General features: G+C 38.4%; 1 protein-coding gene across 2 annotated transcripts in view; it reads left to right on the forward strand.

Annotated features, from left to right (window-relative positions):
• The window catches only part of LOC121367705 (piwi-like protein 1), a 60,373-nt gene that overhangs the window by 23,198 nt on the left and 20,381 nt on the right, over positions 1-16,794 (forward strand). For both annotated transcript variants that reach the window (XM_041492033.1, XM_041492032.1), the window contains exons 6-11: positions 639-719; positions 1,559-1,753; positions 2,580-2,691; positions 8,438-8,561; positions 9,440-9,557; positions 10,622-10,739. In XM_041492033.1, coding sequence (XP_041347967.1) covers positions 639-719; positions 1,559-1,753; positions 2,580-2,691; positions 8,438-8,561; positions 9,440-9,557; positions 10,622-10,739 — 748 coding nt within the window. The remainder of the gene's footprint in view (positions 1-638; positions 720-1,558; positions 1,754-2,579; positions 2,692-8,437; positions 8,562-9,439; positions 9,558-10,621; positions 10,740-16,794) is intronic.

Genomic DNA, 16,794 nt, shown 5'->3' on the forward strand with positions numbered 1-16,794 from the left:
AATGCATTTAAAAATGTTGCATTTGTAATGATGAATTTTACTTGTAGAATGCAAGAAAATGCATTTCAAAACATCCAGTGTTCCGTTTTATAGGGATAGCATGCCCCTGAAACCCTCCCCTAGCAAATCGAGTGCTTCATGACATACGACTGGCTGCTCCTAGGTTATCACCAGGACACCAATGCCATACATCCAATAAAAAACCATCGCGATGGAAATCGATTAGACTGTGATGTATAGTTAACCTGACAATCATTTGTCTGTGACGCATAAGTCATCTGCAAGTACAACGGCTGTAAATAAGTTTTAGTCGAAAAAGATGTAAAAATTTGCTTAAAATCTGGTTTTTAAGGATATATAAGAAATAGAATAATACATTCGTGTCCGTTAGATACCATTTATCTCACAACTCGTTGTTAAATACATTTTAAAACAATTTGTTGTGAGATAAATAGTATCTAACGGACACTTATGTATTATTCTCTATTTAATACACGACGTTTTATACCTCACCTTCAAACATGACAAACCCTCATGGTTTTGTTGTATGCAGAATTTTGCAAATTACATTTTAATAATGTAAGACTGTTTAATTAAAATATATTCTAACAGTGTTTGGTTGTTATTTTTTTCATTAGGATTTTGTCTATGATTGACATGAAGCAGATTGGAAGAAATTATTTCAATCCTACTTTGTCTGTGAATATCCCTAGACACAGGTTAGTGAATTCGTTTTGTATTTGGATATCCTTTGGGCATAGCTATCAAGCAAGGGCTTGTCCAAGAAATACATAACACCCGGATACCTCCATGTCCTCTGATATAACTTTTCATAACAGTAACAGCGTCCCAACCCCCACCCCACCGCCACCCCAAATAAAAAAGTAACAATATTGGCACTCCCATCATCCCTTTCACTATTACTGTCAGGTTATTTGGCATTGATGTTTTTTATATTTTTTTTTTCTTCCTTTGTATTGATAATATATACTAAATAAAAAGGTGTATATAATCTAATAAATTGACTAATTGATTGGTTGATTGATTAATCGGCGATCATTGGCGGAGCACAGCCCAGAGGAATCGCGCTCGCCTGGTGCGCGGTTAGACTAGGATCGATATTTATATTCAATCAGTGTGCTCTTGTGTTTAACTTTAATTTGTAATGGATGGTCAGTCAGTCGGTCGGTTGGTCGGTTAGTCGGTCGGACGGTAAGTCGGTAGGTTGGTCGGTCGGTAGGTTCGTCGGCCAGTAGGTTGGTGGGTGGGTTGGTTAGTTAGTTGACTGATACATATACTGATGGAAAGAAATAAAGGATCACACAGATAGCAACAGGAAATAATGACTGCATCAAAAATCAATTGATATTGTCAGAAGTTGACTGGGAACATACAGGCAGCACATTCAACACTACAGACATTCAGTCCCAAATTACAACTTGGTATGAAATACAGACATTACTACGCTAATTGTGAATTAAGTTTGGTCTACAATTTGATGTGTTCCCTTATTTCTTTCCATAAGTATATTTTATGTTTGTTGCTTGTTGGCCACCAGACTGCAGGTGATGCCTGGTTTCACGACCTCCATCCTGCAGTATGAGACCAGCGTCCTCCTAGGTATCGACGTGGCACACAAGATCCTGCGAACCGACACCGTGCTCGACATCATGTACGAAATGTACGAGAGGGGAGGGGCGTCGTTTTATGATGATGTTTTCAAGAAATTTGTTGGGTCTATCGTGCTGACCAGGTAACTTTCAAATAGATTCAGAAATACTTCCCTAATGATAAATGTGAATGAATGAATGAACGAACGAATGAATGAATGAATGCATATTTAAAGATGCCTCGTCACAAGCAAAACATTGGTTATTGTGTGACAATGTAACATTAAAACCGGTCTCGGTGGCGCTGTGGTTAAGCCATTAGTCTACAGGCTGGTAGGTACTGGGTTCGGATCCCAGTCGAGGCATGGGATTTTTAATCCAGATACCGACTCCAAACCCTGAGTGAATGCTCCGCAAGGCTCAATGGGTAGGTGTAAACCATTTGCACCGACCAGTGATCCATAACTGGTTCAACAAAGGCCATGGTTTGTGCTATCCTGCCTGTGGGGAGCGCAAATAAAAGATCCCTTGCTGCCTGACGTAAAAGAGTATGTGGCGACAGCGGGTTTCCTCTAAAAAACAGTGTCAGAATGACCATATGTTTGAGGTCCAATAGCCGATGATAAGATAAAAAATCAATGTGCTCTAGTGGCGTCGTTAAATAAAACAAACTTTACTTTTATGTAACATTAAATAATTTAAGAAATACTCCCCCGATAATGGAAATGAATGAGTGAACAAATTAATTAAAGCATGAACATTTGAATGAGTGAATGTATATTTAAAGACACCCCTGCATAACCAAAACAAATTGATTATCGGCCGCCAAACAAATATAAGTCACAAATGTTTTACTTATACGCATACATGCGGTATATAATCATCACAATTATTTTTAATTTAAAGATTCGGGCTTGTTTAAAATAATATGCTGAAAAACATAATTTAACAAAGTTCATTTTCCTCCAGGTATAACAACAAGACGTACCGTTGTGATGATATCGAGTGGGACAAACACCCAAAAGACACCTTCAAGATGAGAGACGGATCTGATATTTCATACAAGGACTATTACAAACAGGTGAGTGCATCGTTCAACACTGTTTTCTCTCGTGTTTTTCATTTCCATAAGGAAGGAAAATGTTTTATTAAACGACGCACTCAACACATTTTATTTACAGTTATATATCGTCGGACATATGGTTAAGGGCCACACAGATATTAAGAGAGAAATCCCGCTGTCGCCACTTCATGGGCTACTCTTTTCTATTAGCAGCAAGGGATCTTTTATATGCACCATCCTATAGACATGATAGCACATATCACGGCCTTTGATGTACCAGTCGTGGTGCACTGAATGGAGCGCGAAATAGCTCAATGGGCACACTGACGGGGATCGATCCCAAACCGACCGCACATCAAGCGAACGCTTTACCACTGGGCTACATCCCGCCCTCATTTCCATAATCGATTCTTGTTAAAAAGCAGTTATGTGGGAATTGACAATTAGCTTAAAGCAGTTATGTGGGAATTGACAATTAGCTTAAAGCAGTTATGTGGGAATTGACAATTAGCTTAAAGCATTTATTGGTTACGCAAAAACAAATTTAGGTAAACTATTTGGTTTTTGCGTAACCTGTCATGATTATGTTAGTAATATTCCAAATATTGTTCGCGAACAAAAACTAGTTTTGCGCTAATCAAACAATTAGTGTCGCAGTTTTTCAGAGGCCTGAACAGACTAACATTTCGCAGATATTGATTGTCCAAATTATAGTACGTGTGGAACTGAAGATGATTTTTGTATACGTTTTGTTTGTGACAACTATAGCAATTTAAGGAAAGCATATTATCATGGATCTCTACTTTTTTTCTCTACGTCCGTTTGTAATCTGCAATGTTTAGGTTTTTGTAATTTTGTTTCAATTTTGTCCAGTATATATATAGATAGATAGATAGATAGATAGATAGATGGAGCTGATGTAGCTATCGCGGGAAATTTAAATAAGAAAAACATTTCGACGCGTGCGTTAACCAGAAACCAGCGTCGAAATGTTTTTCTTTGTTATATTTCCCGCAAATAGCTACATCAGCACCATCTAAATTAGAAATAATGTCGCGCCTCCTAAACTAATAATATTGTGAGCAAAGTCGAAGTAATTGTGTCTTGGCTATATTTAAAAATGTGAACGAAAGCATTTAGAGTACCATGATCAACAAGGAGGGACCAAGGCAGAAGAGGACATGAACCCCCCCCCCCCCCCCAAATATACCCACCTTTTTTTCAGTCCAATCCAAAGGACATTCATTCCAAGGAATTTAAGTCAATGGGACTTTAATTTCTGGTACTCTTGGACCACTGGAATTTCCTGATACTGCTAGCCCATGGAACGTTCATTCTTGACACTGCTAGTCCGTGGAACTTTCATTCCTGATACTCCTAGTCCGCTGAAATTTCCTGATATTATTAGTCCGTGGAACTTTCATTTCAAGGCCCATTGCATAATATACGTAAAATTATGAAGCACTCTTATTACCTCGTTCCCTGGTGATCATATACAAGAACTGAAAAATATATAATTACTCATGAGTAGTATTAGGGCCTGTATGGCGTCATGACCTTGACCGTGACCGTGATCTAGTGACCATGGTAGGAGACAATGAGCTTGGTACAGGTGTGTGACCTTGGTAGGAGACAATGGGCTTGGTGTAGACAATGGCCATGGTGTAAGTGTGCGACCTTGATAGGAGACAATGGCCTTGGTGCAGATGTGTGTACTTGGTAGGAGACAATGGCCTTGATGCAGGTGTAAGTCTGACCTTGGTGTTGGGAGGCAGTGACCTTGGTATCCTTGGTGTGCAGGTCTGTGACCTTGGTGTAAGCTTTTTTAGCTTCACTGTATAACGTCTATTGTGTTGTTGGTTTTGTATGTTCACAGTGGGCACACGCGTGTGTTTTTTCACAGTGTCTTTTGCTTTTTATTCTAGTTGACTTCAACACCAAAAATAATCAATAACCATAAAAGCCATTTCTCGTAAAAAAAAAAAATAATAATAATAAGTAGCAGAAAACGCTACAAATGTGTGCAGACGGCCACCTTTGTGTGTGTGTGTGTGTGTGTGTTATTTGTTGTATCTGTAAAAATGTCCTTCACAGGTGAATTGGAAAGGATAGGCTGGCAACCTCGAGCCGTACCACTACGTTTTTTTACTGTGCCGAGCCTGGTGATCATATGCAAATAATTGGAAAGGATAGGCTGGCAACCTCGAGCCGTACCACTACGTTTTTTTACTGTGCCGAGCCTGGTGATCATATGCAAATTATCTGCATACTCTGGTATGGTTTGGTTTAAAATGAGACTTTAATGACGCCAGACAAAATGCGTGTGTGGTGATTTTAATTCATCTGTATTTCTTTGACACATAGTCGACCTTTTCTTTGTAGACCTTTTCATTCATTCGTACAAAGGATGAACGATCAATAGCTTTCTATTCAATCTGTAAACCTTTATTGATAACCATATCATTTTGTTAAGACCACACAGTGTTTAACACTTAGTCACCAGGTGAACAGAGGTAATAAAAATGCAAAGGAAATACCGACGTGTGCCCGTCTTAAGCAGCAGAAGAAATCATTGAAGGTATGCACACTGACCGTCAAAGTTTGTTTTGTTTAGCGACAACAGTAGAGCACGTTGATTTATTAATCATCGGCTATTAGAGTTTTAGAGAGGAAATCCCTGCAGGCTTTATGACCGAAAACTATGTAATATGTAATAATAACAAATATATTGAAATTAGACAATTGTTTTGAAGAATTTCAAACAGCAGTTCTCTTTCTAACATATTTTTTTGGAAGAAACCTTTGTAAAACGTCTTTACACGCATACATGTCCTTATTTAAACGATACCATGTTCTTTGTAAAATAAAGATTTGATTTGAATACACGTTTATTTTTAGTATGCCTTTAGAAATTGTGATTTTGTTTTCTAAAGTCAGTATGTGGATGTAACGATACAGAGATTAAAGATACAGAGATTGTGTAATATTGCCCAATCATTGGTTCAATACTACTCTGAATACCCGTCATATACTACTCAACTTTTATATATACCAAATAAATGCCAATAATCTGTGCACATCTAAAATGTATGCAACTATGTGACTATGTGCATCCCCACAATTATGAATGACTGATATACAATATTAGAATAAGTGCATTTGTTTGACATGTTTTTCTCAATATCTTAAGCGAAATTTGAAACTTTCAAATCATTGGCAGTATATTGTAGTAAAAACAGAACACAGTGCCATACCTCCCAACCGTCCATCGATTCGAGCGGGACTTGTGTGTGCTAGCGAAATTTTGGGTTTTTCATTTATTTCTCATTACAATCTCTGGTCTCTGTAGAGACAACTACACATATATATAAAATGGACACACATTGGGTTACATCGAGAGGCTTTAAGGGCGACATGGGAATAGTATTAGTGTTCATTTCTCTTCGTCATCTTCGTCCTCATCATCATCGGTATCGTCGTCATCCACTTCGTCCATATATTCGCTAATCCAGGAACGATACTGATTTAATTTAGTACGAATCTGTGGTTTCACGTCTCTGTTAGGATTCACAAATTTTAGATTTTGCCTCGTGTTGAGGCCTTTGTCAAAGTAATGCATATATGTCAAAAAGCGAGAGTACGTGTCTTTAAATAACTTCCATTGCAATGTCTTCATGTTTCTTTCGATGGCATCTTAGGACATGTTTTTAACTTCGTAGCGTTTCCTCTTGCTTTCGAAATAGTCACGATTGATATCGAATTCACGTTCCACCATAAGACGTACGCCTTCGTTTTCCAGATCGGGCGACGACTCTTTACTTCCCTTAGCACACGTTTTAAATCGCAGATGTCGTTGCAAGTCGTTTGCGTCTTTAAAGACCAGACCACACGTATTGCAAGACTGCATCCTCTTGACTTTTTTAAGATAGGGTTCTACCTCATCATCTTCTTCATCGTCACTTTCGTAGGCGGGTATGCCTGGTAGTTTTCTCTTGAATGCGTCCCTTTGCGTGATTTGCACGTATAGCTCTTTCTTCGACGGTGGTTGCACGTCTTTTGAGACATTCGCCGTTAAGCTCGTGCTTTTATACCATTCGGACTGCCCCGTCTCTAAACCATTAGGCCGAAGACGCCAATGTTCGGGCGTGGTCGGTTTCAAGTCCACCATGAGATGTCCGTAGGATCTGTGGGTAGCTACCTCAAACTTTTGCATCAAATGACGAGTATTTTCCGGATACATCTGCCGTACCAACATCAGAACTTGCTGCTTGTCGATGGCGTTGTTGAACAACGCTAGATAATGGCAGTTTCTTCTCTGTGCCGGGTCCTTGCTGTGATAGGTTCTGGTTGATGGCGATGACAGATACGTTTCTGTGATGACTTCCTTCTGTGAACAGGTCGGTGATCCTTGGGTCTTTTCCAGCTGTAGACATCAGGTCGTCCAACACAATGAGATTTTTGACTCTGGGATCCAAATAATGATCCTTTTCCAAATTCTCGGGTATGCCTTGAACAAATTTCACTCGAACGGTTGCCCCAATGATGTCGTAGAGGGGTTGCCATCGTTTGTAGAGCCAGATGATGCGTTTAGGCGGTGGGAAGATTTCATCATCCCTTAGCAGTTTGTATACCAAAAATGTCTTTCCACATGAAGTGGGTCCCGACACGATCATGGTGAAGGGATGTAACAGCTTAGATGGTGGCTGCTGCTGTGGTGGTGGTGGTGGCTGCTGCTGTGGTGGTGGTGGTGGTAGTCGCTGCTGCTGTGGTGGTGGCTGCATATTTGTATTTCAGCCAGAGGTTAATGAATGTGCTAAATGTTATTTATATATGTATATATGTACACACTATAGTAACAGTAATCAATGATCATTGCCGACTATTTGATTTTTGTTTCGTTTGTTAGAAAGTCACAGAACATGTGACTGGAACATGATTTGATGCGCAGTACTCTGTGGCATATTGACCAATCAGAGCTATCAGGGTCAGATTATTTTTACTCTTGGAATTCTGCACACACTCGCTGGTTTTAACTCGAAAACTTATTACGCACTGATGATGGTGTCTAAAATTATGGGGTTTTTTATTATCTTTATTATGGCATCCCACGTTTGGAATAAAATCCTTTGTAATGACAGATTTTGTCAGAGTTTGTATATTTTCTTATCAACAACATTGGGGCCGTTCTAGATCAATGACGTAACGCTGTCAGAGCCGTTCATAACTTGTAGCGATAGGTCAAATAACGTGTTACAAAATACTGAGGAAGGGAGAATTAAAAAATGCCACGTGAATGTCAATGTCCCAAACAACACTATCAATAGAAGTAATTGTAGGCCTACATTTCACGATTTTTTTTTTTTAAATATTTTAAAACTATGAGTCGATAGTGCACACCTGAGATGCTTAGGTCGTAGTTCATGAATCACCTCCTCGGAACCAGTGGTTTTTTCCCATCCCAACTATCCTAATCATGTTCGTTGTACATAATAATGAAATTCAAGACAAGTTGATTCCTATATATGTTTAGCTGCACGTTCATCAAACCATCTAACACTGAATAGGTATATATATATAATTGTGTGCATCAAATTATCTGAATAGTACATACTGTAATTAAACTATTAACTGAATTTGAATTAAAAGGGAAAATCAAGTTAAAATTACTGAATGTCTGGGTTTGTCCCTTTATGTTTGGTATCATCTGTTGTTTGTTGTTTTTAGTATGGACAAGTGACTGATTGCATTTTTAACCCTTTTTCAGCACTACAACATTACGATCACAGATGATGAGCAGCCCCTGCTTGTTAGCAAACCATCTAAAAGTGAGCAGAAGAGGGGTCACAAGGACCCGATTTATCTGCTGCCAGAGCTGTGCACACTGACGGGTAAGTACATCGATGAAGTTCCAGGGTTTCATTGCTGTTATGATGCGCGGTCGGTTTAGGATCGATCCCCGTCGGTGGGCCCATTGGTCTATTTCTCGCTCCAGCCAGTGCACCACGACTGGTACATCAAAGGCCGTGGTATGTGCTATCCTGTCTATAGGATGCTGCATATAAAGGATCCCTTGCTGCTAATCAAAAAGAGTAGCCCATGAAATGGCGACAGCGGGGTTTCCTTCCTTAATACTTGTGTGGTCCTTAATCATGTGTCCGACGCCATATAACCGTAAATAAAATGTGTTGAGTGCGTCGTTAAATAAAACATTTCCTTTCTTCATTGTTGTTAATGTTATCAGTTATTGTGGAAAGGTAATTTTAAAAACAAAAGACCAGTGTTAATATGAAGAGTTCAGGCGCAAAACGCGATATAACCATTTTCTTTCTTGTTTTTTTTAGATAAAGCCATTATTGTATGTTAGTAAGGGCTAATCGTAGGCCCGCTGATTTGCCGCAAAACACGATTGATTCTTATGAAATTGTATTGGGTAAATCCCGGTGGGGTTTTTTTTTATCAAAACGCGATATACGCCAATTAAAAAAATCACTTTTACTGAAAATGAAAAAAATGGATATATCGCGTTTTGCTCCTAAACTCTTCATATGTTGTTATGGAATTTTTGATAATTGTTTCACACTCTAAATATATAGACAATAACTGGTTACTGTCTTAAGATATCGGCTTTATCCTGAGAAGGTTAGAATGGCGAATGCTGCGAGGCTCTGCCGAGCGGTATTCATCATTCAGCCTGAGCAGGATAAAGTGGATGTTATTTACGTACATACATATTTACTTACCTACTTACTTATTAATTCATATGTAGGTCTGTCTGAGGAAGTGAGATCAGATTTCCACGTCATGAAGGATGTTGCGACCCACACACGGCTGGAACCATCAGCCAGAAGTGAAAGACTTTACAGCTTTATAAACAAAATTAGTCAGTAAGTATCACAGTGACAACACGATGTTGTTATAATATTGTCCGTTATATATGGGCACAGAGAAAGGCACCACTTTGCATTTATATAGTGACGGGCCCATTGGGCTATTTCTCGCTCCAGCCAGTGCACCACAACTGGTACATCAAAGGCCGTGGTATGTCTTATCCTGTCTGCGGGATGGTGCATATAAAAGATCCCTTGCTGCTAATCGAAAAGAGTAGCCCATGAAGTGGCGACAGCGGGTTTCCTTTCTCAATATATGTGTGGTCCTTAACCATATGTCCGACGCCATATAACCCTGAATAAAATGTGTTGAGTGCGTCGTTAAATAAAACATTTCCTTCCTTCCTTTATATAGTGACGGAATTCACGCCAATAAAATGATGATCACTATGGAGTTCGTGTGTTCTAATATTTGTATACAATGAGTATAACAGGGTTCAAGTTGTCGTGCATCAAAAACGAGCTGAAGATCAATTTGGTGAAGTTATTTCATTGTTAATTCGCCAAAAAGCTAATTTACAAACTTGCATGCCGCCATTTTCGCTGTCTCACTATTTATTGTGTCTGCTTTAATTTTATTGGATTTCAATTCGCCAAACTGTTCAAACCGTTTGGGGTCGAGTAGTGTGCACGCATGTGTGCGTGCGTGCGTGCATGTTTGTGTGTGTGTGTGTTCGTGCGTATTTGTGTGTGAATGTGCATTTTATTAAGGAACTGATACACGTATATATATATATATACACACACACACACACACACAAAACAACACATACACACTGAGTGTGTGTGTGTGTGTGTGTGTGTGTGTGTGTGTGTGTGTGTGTGACTTTTAAATAAGTTGTATCAGTTCCTTAATAAAATGGTCAAGATTATAAATTAATCAAAAGTTCACTGAAAAGCAGTTTGAAAAGGTGGATTCGGAATCTAATTTAGCAGAACCCCCCCCCCCCCCCCCCCCCAAAAAAAGAAAAAGAAGAAAAAAAAAGAAAAGATATCAAAACAATATGAAAGAACAATATAAGATGGTAAGAACCAACATTATTTTTAATTTGTTTCTTCAGGAATGAAGAGGTTGCGGCATACTTACGTGATTGGCGTATGCGATTCAGTGACCGACTTATGAAACTTCAAGCACGGATTCTCCCTCAAGAGAAAATAATACAAGGCAATAATGCAGTGGTAAGACTGATTTTACTCTCAGTAATAATTGAGATAAGAAAGTAACTCTTTTTTTTTCTCTTTTTTTTCTTGTCCCCAGACCATTAGACAGTGCCAGTGTTGGAGAGCACTGATATACCGCCTTACAATTTATTTTAAAATTAATATTCATACATGTGTAAACATACATACATATATACAAACATACACACATACATACGCATACACGCACGTACGCGCTCACATTACATTCTATTCTGATATATGCAGGTACAAATCAAAATAAAATAGTACTTCCTTTTATGCACGCCTTATGGTCCAGGACTTTTAGAAAAAGAAAAAAAATGGTAACAACGAGAGAAGAAGAAGAAGAAAAAGAAGGAAAACAAGAAGAACAAGAAGAAGAAAAAAAGAAGAAGAAGAAGAGAAAGAAAAACCTAAAGTTGGTAGTGAGTAACGAAGCAGAATTAAACTGATGATAATAACAGGAACAGCAGTCGGGGCTGTGTTGGAATGTTATATGAACATGCAATTACAAAACGTTTTTCCTTTGAGTAGATCGTTATCTAAGTGTTATGGGGGGTTTTCTCTTTCTTTCACTATATAAAAAGGGAAAATAATACAAGGCAATAATGCAGTGGTAAGACTGATTTTACTTTCAGTAATAATTGAGATAAGAAAGTAACTATTTTGGTCCCAGGCGAATTTCTTTTAAAGGCGCTCAATCACGGATTTAGTGGGCCTTATTTCTCTAAATATGGATTATAAATGACAATTACATTAATTTGGAATACCAAACCTCGCTGTTGTATCACCTAAAACATTTTAAATGAACCACGATTGAGGGAATCCCATGACCAACCTGTGAGCAGATTCATTTTTTAAAAAGTGGAACTGTTTTATCAGGAGTCTAAAACGTACGACAAAACCGAGTACTGATGAGGCTATATATATATGACAGCCGTGTAAAGTACCTTTGAATTTTATATACAGTGCACGACCGCCGTGTATAGAGATTTAAAATAATTTAAGATATATTATTTCTTGAGAAAAAAGGAAAAAAACAACAACAAAAAAACAAAAACAAAAAAACGGCGAATACGCTGAAATAAAATAATAAACTCACGATTTTTTATTATTATTATTATTATTATTATTATTATTTGTTTTATTTATTTATTTATTTTTTTGCTTTATTTTTATTTTATTTTTATTTTTATTATTGTGTGCGGTTTTGGGGTGTTTTTGTGGGTTTTTTGCTTTTTTTTTATACGGAGCTATCGTACACAGGACCACTGCGGGCGCGTGTGCAGGAATTTTAGCAAGAGGGGTCTGTTCTGTTCTTTTCTATCTAGACTGAAAGAAAGAAATGTTTTTATTTAACGACGCACTCAACACATTTTATTCACGGTTATATGGTGTCAGACATATAGTTAAGGACCACACATATTTTGAGAGGAAACCCGCTGTCGCCACTACATGGGCTACTCTTTCCGATTAGCAGCAAGGGATCTTTTATTTGCGCATCCCACAGGCAGGATAGCACAAACCATGGCCTTTGTTGAACCGGTTATGGATCACTGGTCGGTGCAAGTGGTTTACACCTACCCAATGAGCCTTGCGGAGCACTCACTCAGGGTTTGGAGTCGGTATCTGGATTAAAAATCCCATGCCTCGACTGGGATCCGAACCCAGTACCTACCAGCCTGTAAACCGATGGCCTAACCACTACGCCACCGAGGCCGGTGTGTCTAGACTGAGGTGAGCAACGTTTACAAGGGTGACACGCTCCCACGGACAATTATCGGTGGGAAAAACATAAAACAAAATTTGCTTAAGCAGGGGATTGAGCAAGCTATTATTATTTATTTTTATTTTGAGGGTTATTTTGTTGTTTACTTGTTTGGGGTTTTTTTTATGGAGCTCCGTGCACAGTATCACTGCAGACGCGTGTGCAGGGATTTTAGCATGGGGAGGGGGATCTACACGGAGGCGAGCGACGTTTATGGTGAGGGGTCGAGACATGTTCCCCGAAAAATGTATTTAAAAAAAAAAAAAAATTGGCTTGTGCAAGGAGATGGGTATGTGCCTGCACCGACAAAAATACATTGTGGCACAATAATGTTTGCTTAAAGTCGCACGCCCTAGTTTCAGCCCGCGAAAATTAATTATAATTTTGGTTAATCTACAAAACGTTTAACACACTTAGATCACGTTTTTATAAAATAGAGTGAAAAAGCAGGTTTTATATCGATAAATACCATGGGAATCCCCGTGACCCAATAACTTGAAATAATTTTGAAAGTTAGTATTCTGATATCACCGGTAGATGTCGCTCGAAGCACAGAAATGCCTATGTCACGACAAATTTCCCAGAGTGCACACAGACTTGGGGTGCGTTCCTTTCACCTCTCCTGGGCATGCTCCAACTGTTCTGTCCTCTCCAGATATCGTAAGTCTTATTGGTTTTAAGGGTTTGTAACGTTTTGTATTGAGATACTTACTTGTCTGAACTTTATTGTTAATGAAAATGTTCACGAACTGTGAAGAAAAACCTCACAAATGACGACAAGCAAACGACAACAAATCGGATGTTGATTGCGCGAACCGTGCACGAGAAAACAAACCGAACCAAAATGATAACGGTCACATGGTATACCAACGTCTGTGACGTTGAAACGGGAAGATCCCCTCTAAAAATAGATTAGACCTTGTCTGCTCAACGGTTTTTTTCTCAGACGCGTTTTTAAGAAATACGAAAAAAGCATTTTGTGGTATTACAAACACCAGGATTACCAGGATTACCAAAAAACCTTTCAGGTGAATGGAAATGTATATTCTAAATAATAAAATGTAAGTAAAGTGCAATTTTATTTGTGAGAAAATGGGTTTAATAGCGAAAAACAACGGCGTAATGGTTAACAACTAGGGCGTGTCCCTTTAATACACAACATAATGTCCTGCGTTACTAGAAAATGAAGCTTTGTCTATTTGTTTACTAGTACGTTGATTACAATGTCGTGTCAATAAGATTTACCTCATTGACCTCATTAATGTACATCTAATTTGCAGTTATCAAATTGCGAACGTAAAAATATGGCTTGTGTCCCCTTCCGTATATATATATATATTATCTGCAGGTATTTAAAAATATTATAGAGAGGTTTCTCAACTATACCGTTACTAAACAGATAATGATTGGTCACCACTCCGAGCGTAGTTGGTGACGCACTAGCAATTTCCTTCCAGTTGTTTACGATTAAACGGCCTGCTATATGTAGGCCTAATACAGATCGTGGCTAATATATAATTTAAAATAATAATAATAATAATAATAATTCTGAGAATGTCGCCATATTGAAGTCACTAATCGTACCGATCTGCGAAACTAGCTAAACTGTTAGTAATTTTACCGAATCATAGCTATTAATTATGCATATCTGTAACAATAATGGTAGGCCTACATTGACGGTTCGAAAACAAATAACACGTTTCCTTCCGACTGCTTCCAGTTACAAGCACCCGCTGTTATTTTGTGTACTGTCCGTGTGCATTTATTTTCTTTTTCAGATAATCTCTCAGCAGCTGGTGATTTTATTTATTTATATGTATTCATTCATTCATATATTATTACCGGCCTCGGTGGCGTCGTGGCAGGCCATCGGTCTACAGGCTGGTAGGTACTGGGTTCGGATCCCAGTCGAGGCATGGGATTTTTAATCCAGATACCGACTCCAAACCCTGAGTGAGTGCTCCGCAAGGCTCAATGGGTAGGTGTAAACCACTTGCACCGACCAGTGATCCATAACTGGTTCAACAAAGGCCATGGTTTGTGCTGTCCTGCCTGTGGGAAGCGCAAATAAAAGATCCCTTGCTGCCAATCGGAAAGAGTAGCCCATGTATTGGCGACAGCGGGTTTCCTCTCAAAATCTGTGTGGTCCTTAACCATATGTCTGACGCCATATAACCGTAAATAAAATGTGTTGAGTGCGTCGTTAAATAAAACATTTCTTTCTTTCTTTCTTTCATATATTATTATTATTATTATAGTACTGCAGGGGCAATATTACGCTATTCATATACGGTAGCAGGGTAAAATGGGTATGGCGCCATTTGACAAAATTAATGATTCTCTATTATTACTGTATGATTTAATAACCCAAATCCTACACCTAACCCATTTTATTTCGGTGGTGGGGGGGGGGGGGGGCATACCCACTATCGACTGCTGTTGCATTTAGCAAAACACATTGTAAATATTTAATTTCATAGCGCCATACCCAAAATTTTCTTTCCGGCATTAACACTGTGGAAAACGTACACACACGGGTTCGCTAGATTCATATTCAACCCCCATTCCCCTGTTTGTACTTAGTATGTATTCCTCCTGTTCCTAGTGGTTCAGTAATATGGATCAATCAAATACTTATTTACCGCCTATATACATTTTTGCTGTGTTTATAGGCAGCCCTTTTTAGCGGAGGCTATATACACGGCCGTTGTATATATAGCCACTTTGTATATAAACACCGTCTAGTTCACAGTATTCTTTAAAAATGTAATAATTCCTATCCCAAGCCAGCTGTAATTACCCATGGGGTTATGGCATATTTTATACAATAATAAATTTGACAAAGTGAAAAATGAATGCGGTGTTTAGATTTTTCCGCGTACAACAAACGATAAATTTACCTGTACCTAACTAATCGGGATCGTCGCCGTTTAAAATGCTTCTGTTGCTAAAATAAATTAATGAAAAACATCTTATCGTTCAGTACATATTTATATAATTTTTTATAATTTATTTTCATTGTTTTTCTTTCGATTTACCCTACGTCGCAGAGGACGGTCAAGCGTTCTCGTTACACGAGCTTGGCAAATCGTTTTGACACAGCGGTTATTTGGGTGTTGCCCATCACGTGACTACAAAAATAATACGTCACACCTCTTCGCTCCAAATAGCCGTTATTTTTTCCTGAATTATGGACCGTCGACATAATTCAATTATTTTTACAAAATATCAGTAATAAGTGGGTTGTGGTAGTTATGTAGATGGTTAAATAAAGTACTTTTAGCGACAAATCAAATGTGTATATTTTCAGATAATACTTTGTTATGTCATTAATTAGGTCAACCATCCGTGACAGAGCGCCTTTAACTTGTTTAACCTTTCCGCCTCTCTTTACATGCCAAATGTCCCATTTAGTTTTATATTATAACCTCCATCTGCATACCTCACCGTTTTGATGTGCGTTCAGTTTGTGACCGATCCCTGTCTGTGGGCCCATTGAGCTATTTGTTATTCCACCTAGTGCACCACGACTGGTATATCAAAGGCCGGGGTATGTGCTATTCTGTCTGAAATGGTGCATATAAAAAGATTCCTTGCTACTAATGGAAAAATGTAGCGGGTTTCCTCTGATGACTACGAGTCAGAAGAAGAAGGAAATGTTTTATTTAACGACGCACTCAACACATTTTATTTATGGTTATATGGCGTCAGACATATGGTTATGGACCATATATATATATATATATATATATATATATATATATATATATATATATATATATAGAGAGAGAGAGAGAGAGAGAAAGAGAGAGATAGAGAGAGAGAGAGAGAGAGAGAGAGAGAAGAGAGAGAGAGAGAGCCCGCTGTCGCCACTTCATGGGCTACTCTTTTTTATTAGCAGCAAGGGATCTTTTATATGCACCATCCCACAGACAGAATAGTACATACCACGGCACTGGCTGGAACGAGAAATAGCCCAATGGGGCCACCGACGGGGATCGATCCTAAACCGACCGCGCATTACGAGTCAGAATTACCAAATGTTTTGACATCCACTAGCCGATGATTAATAAATCGATGTGTTCTAGTGGAGTCTTTAAACAAAATAAACTTTAACCTCTCTATCACTTCCCTGAGACTAGTTCAAGAAGAGAAATGTTTAACTTACCTTAGTATTTGAATTTATATTGCATCAATATGGTAATACCTTAAATAGCTCCCTATAGTCTAAGTTAGATGTGCAATTAATCACTGCCTTCAATATCTTTGACGCTGAGGTCTTCC

Source organism: Gigantopelta aegis, chromosome 3 (assembly GCF_016097555.1).
Source record: "Gigantopelta aegis isolate Gae_Host chromosome 3, Gae_host_genome, whole genome shotgun sequence".
Taxonomy (NCBI): domain Eukaryota; kingdom Metazoa; phylum Mollusca; class Gastropoda; order Neomphalida; family Peltospiridae; genus Gigantopelta; species Gigantopelta aegis.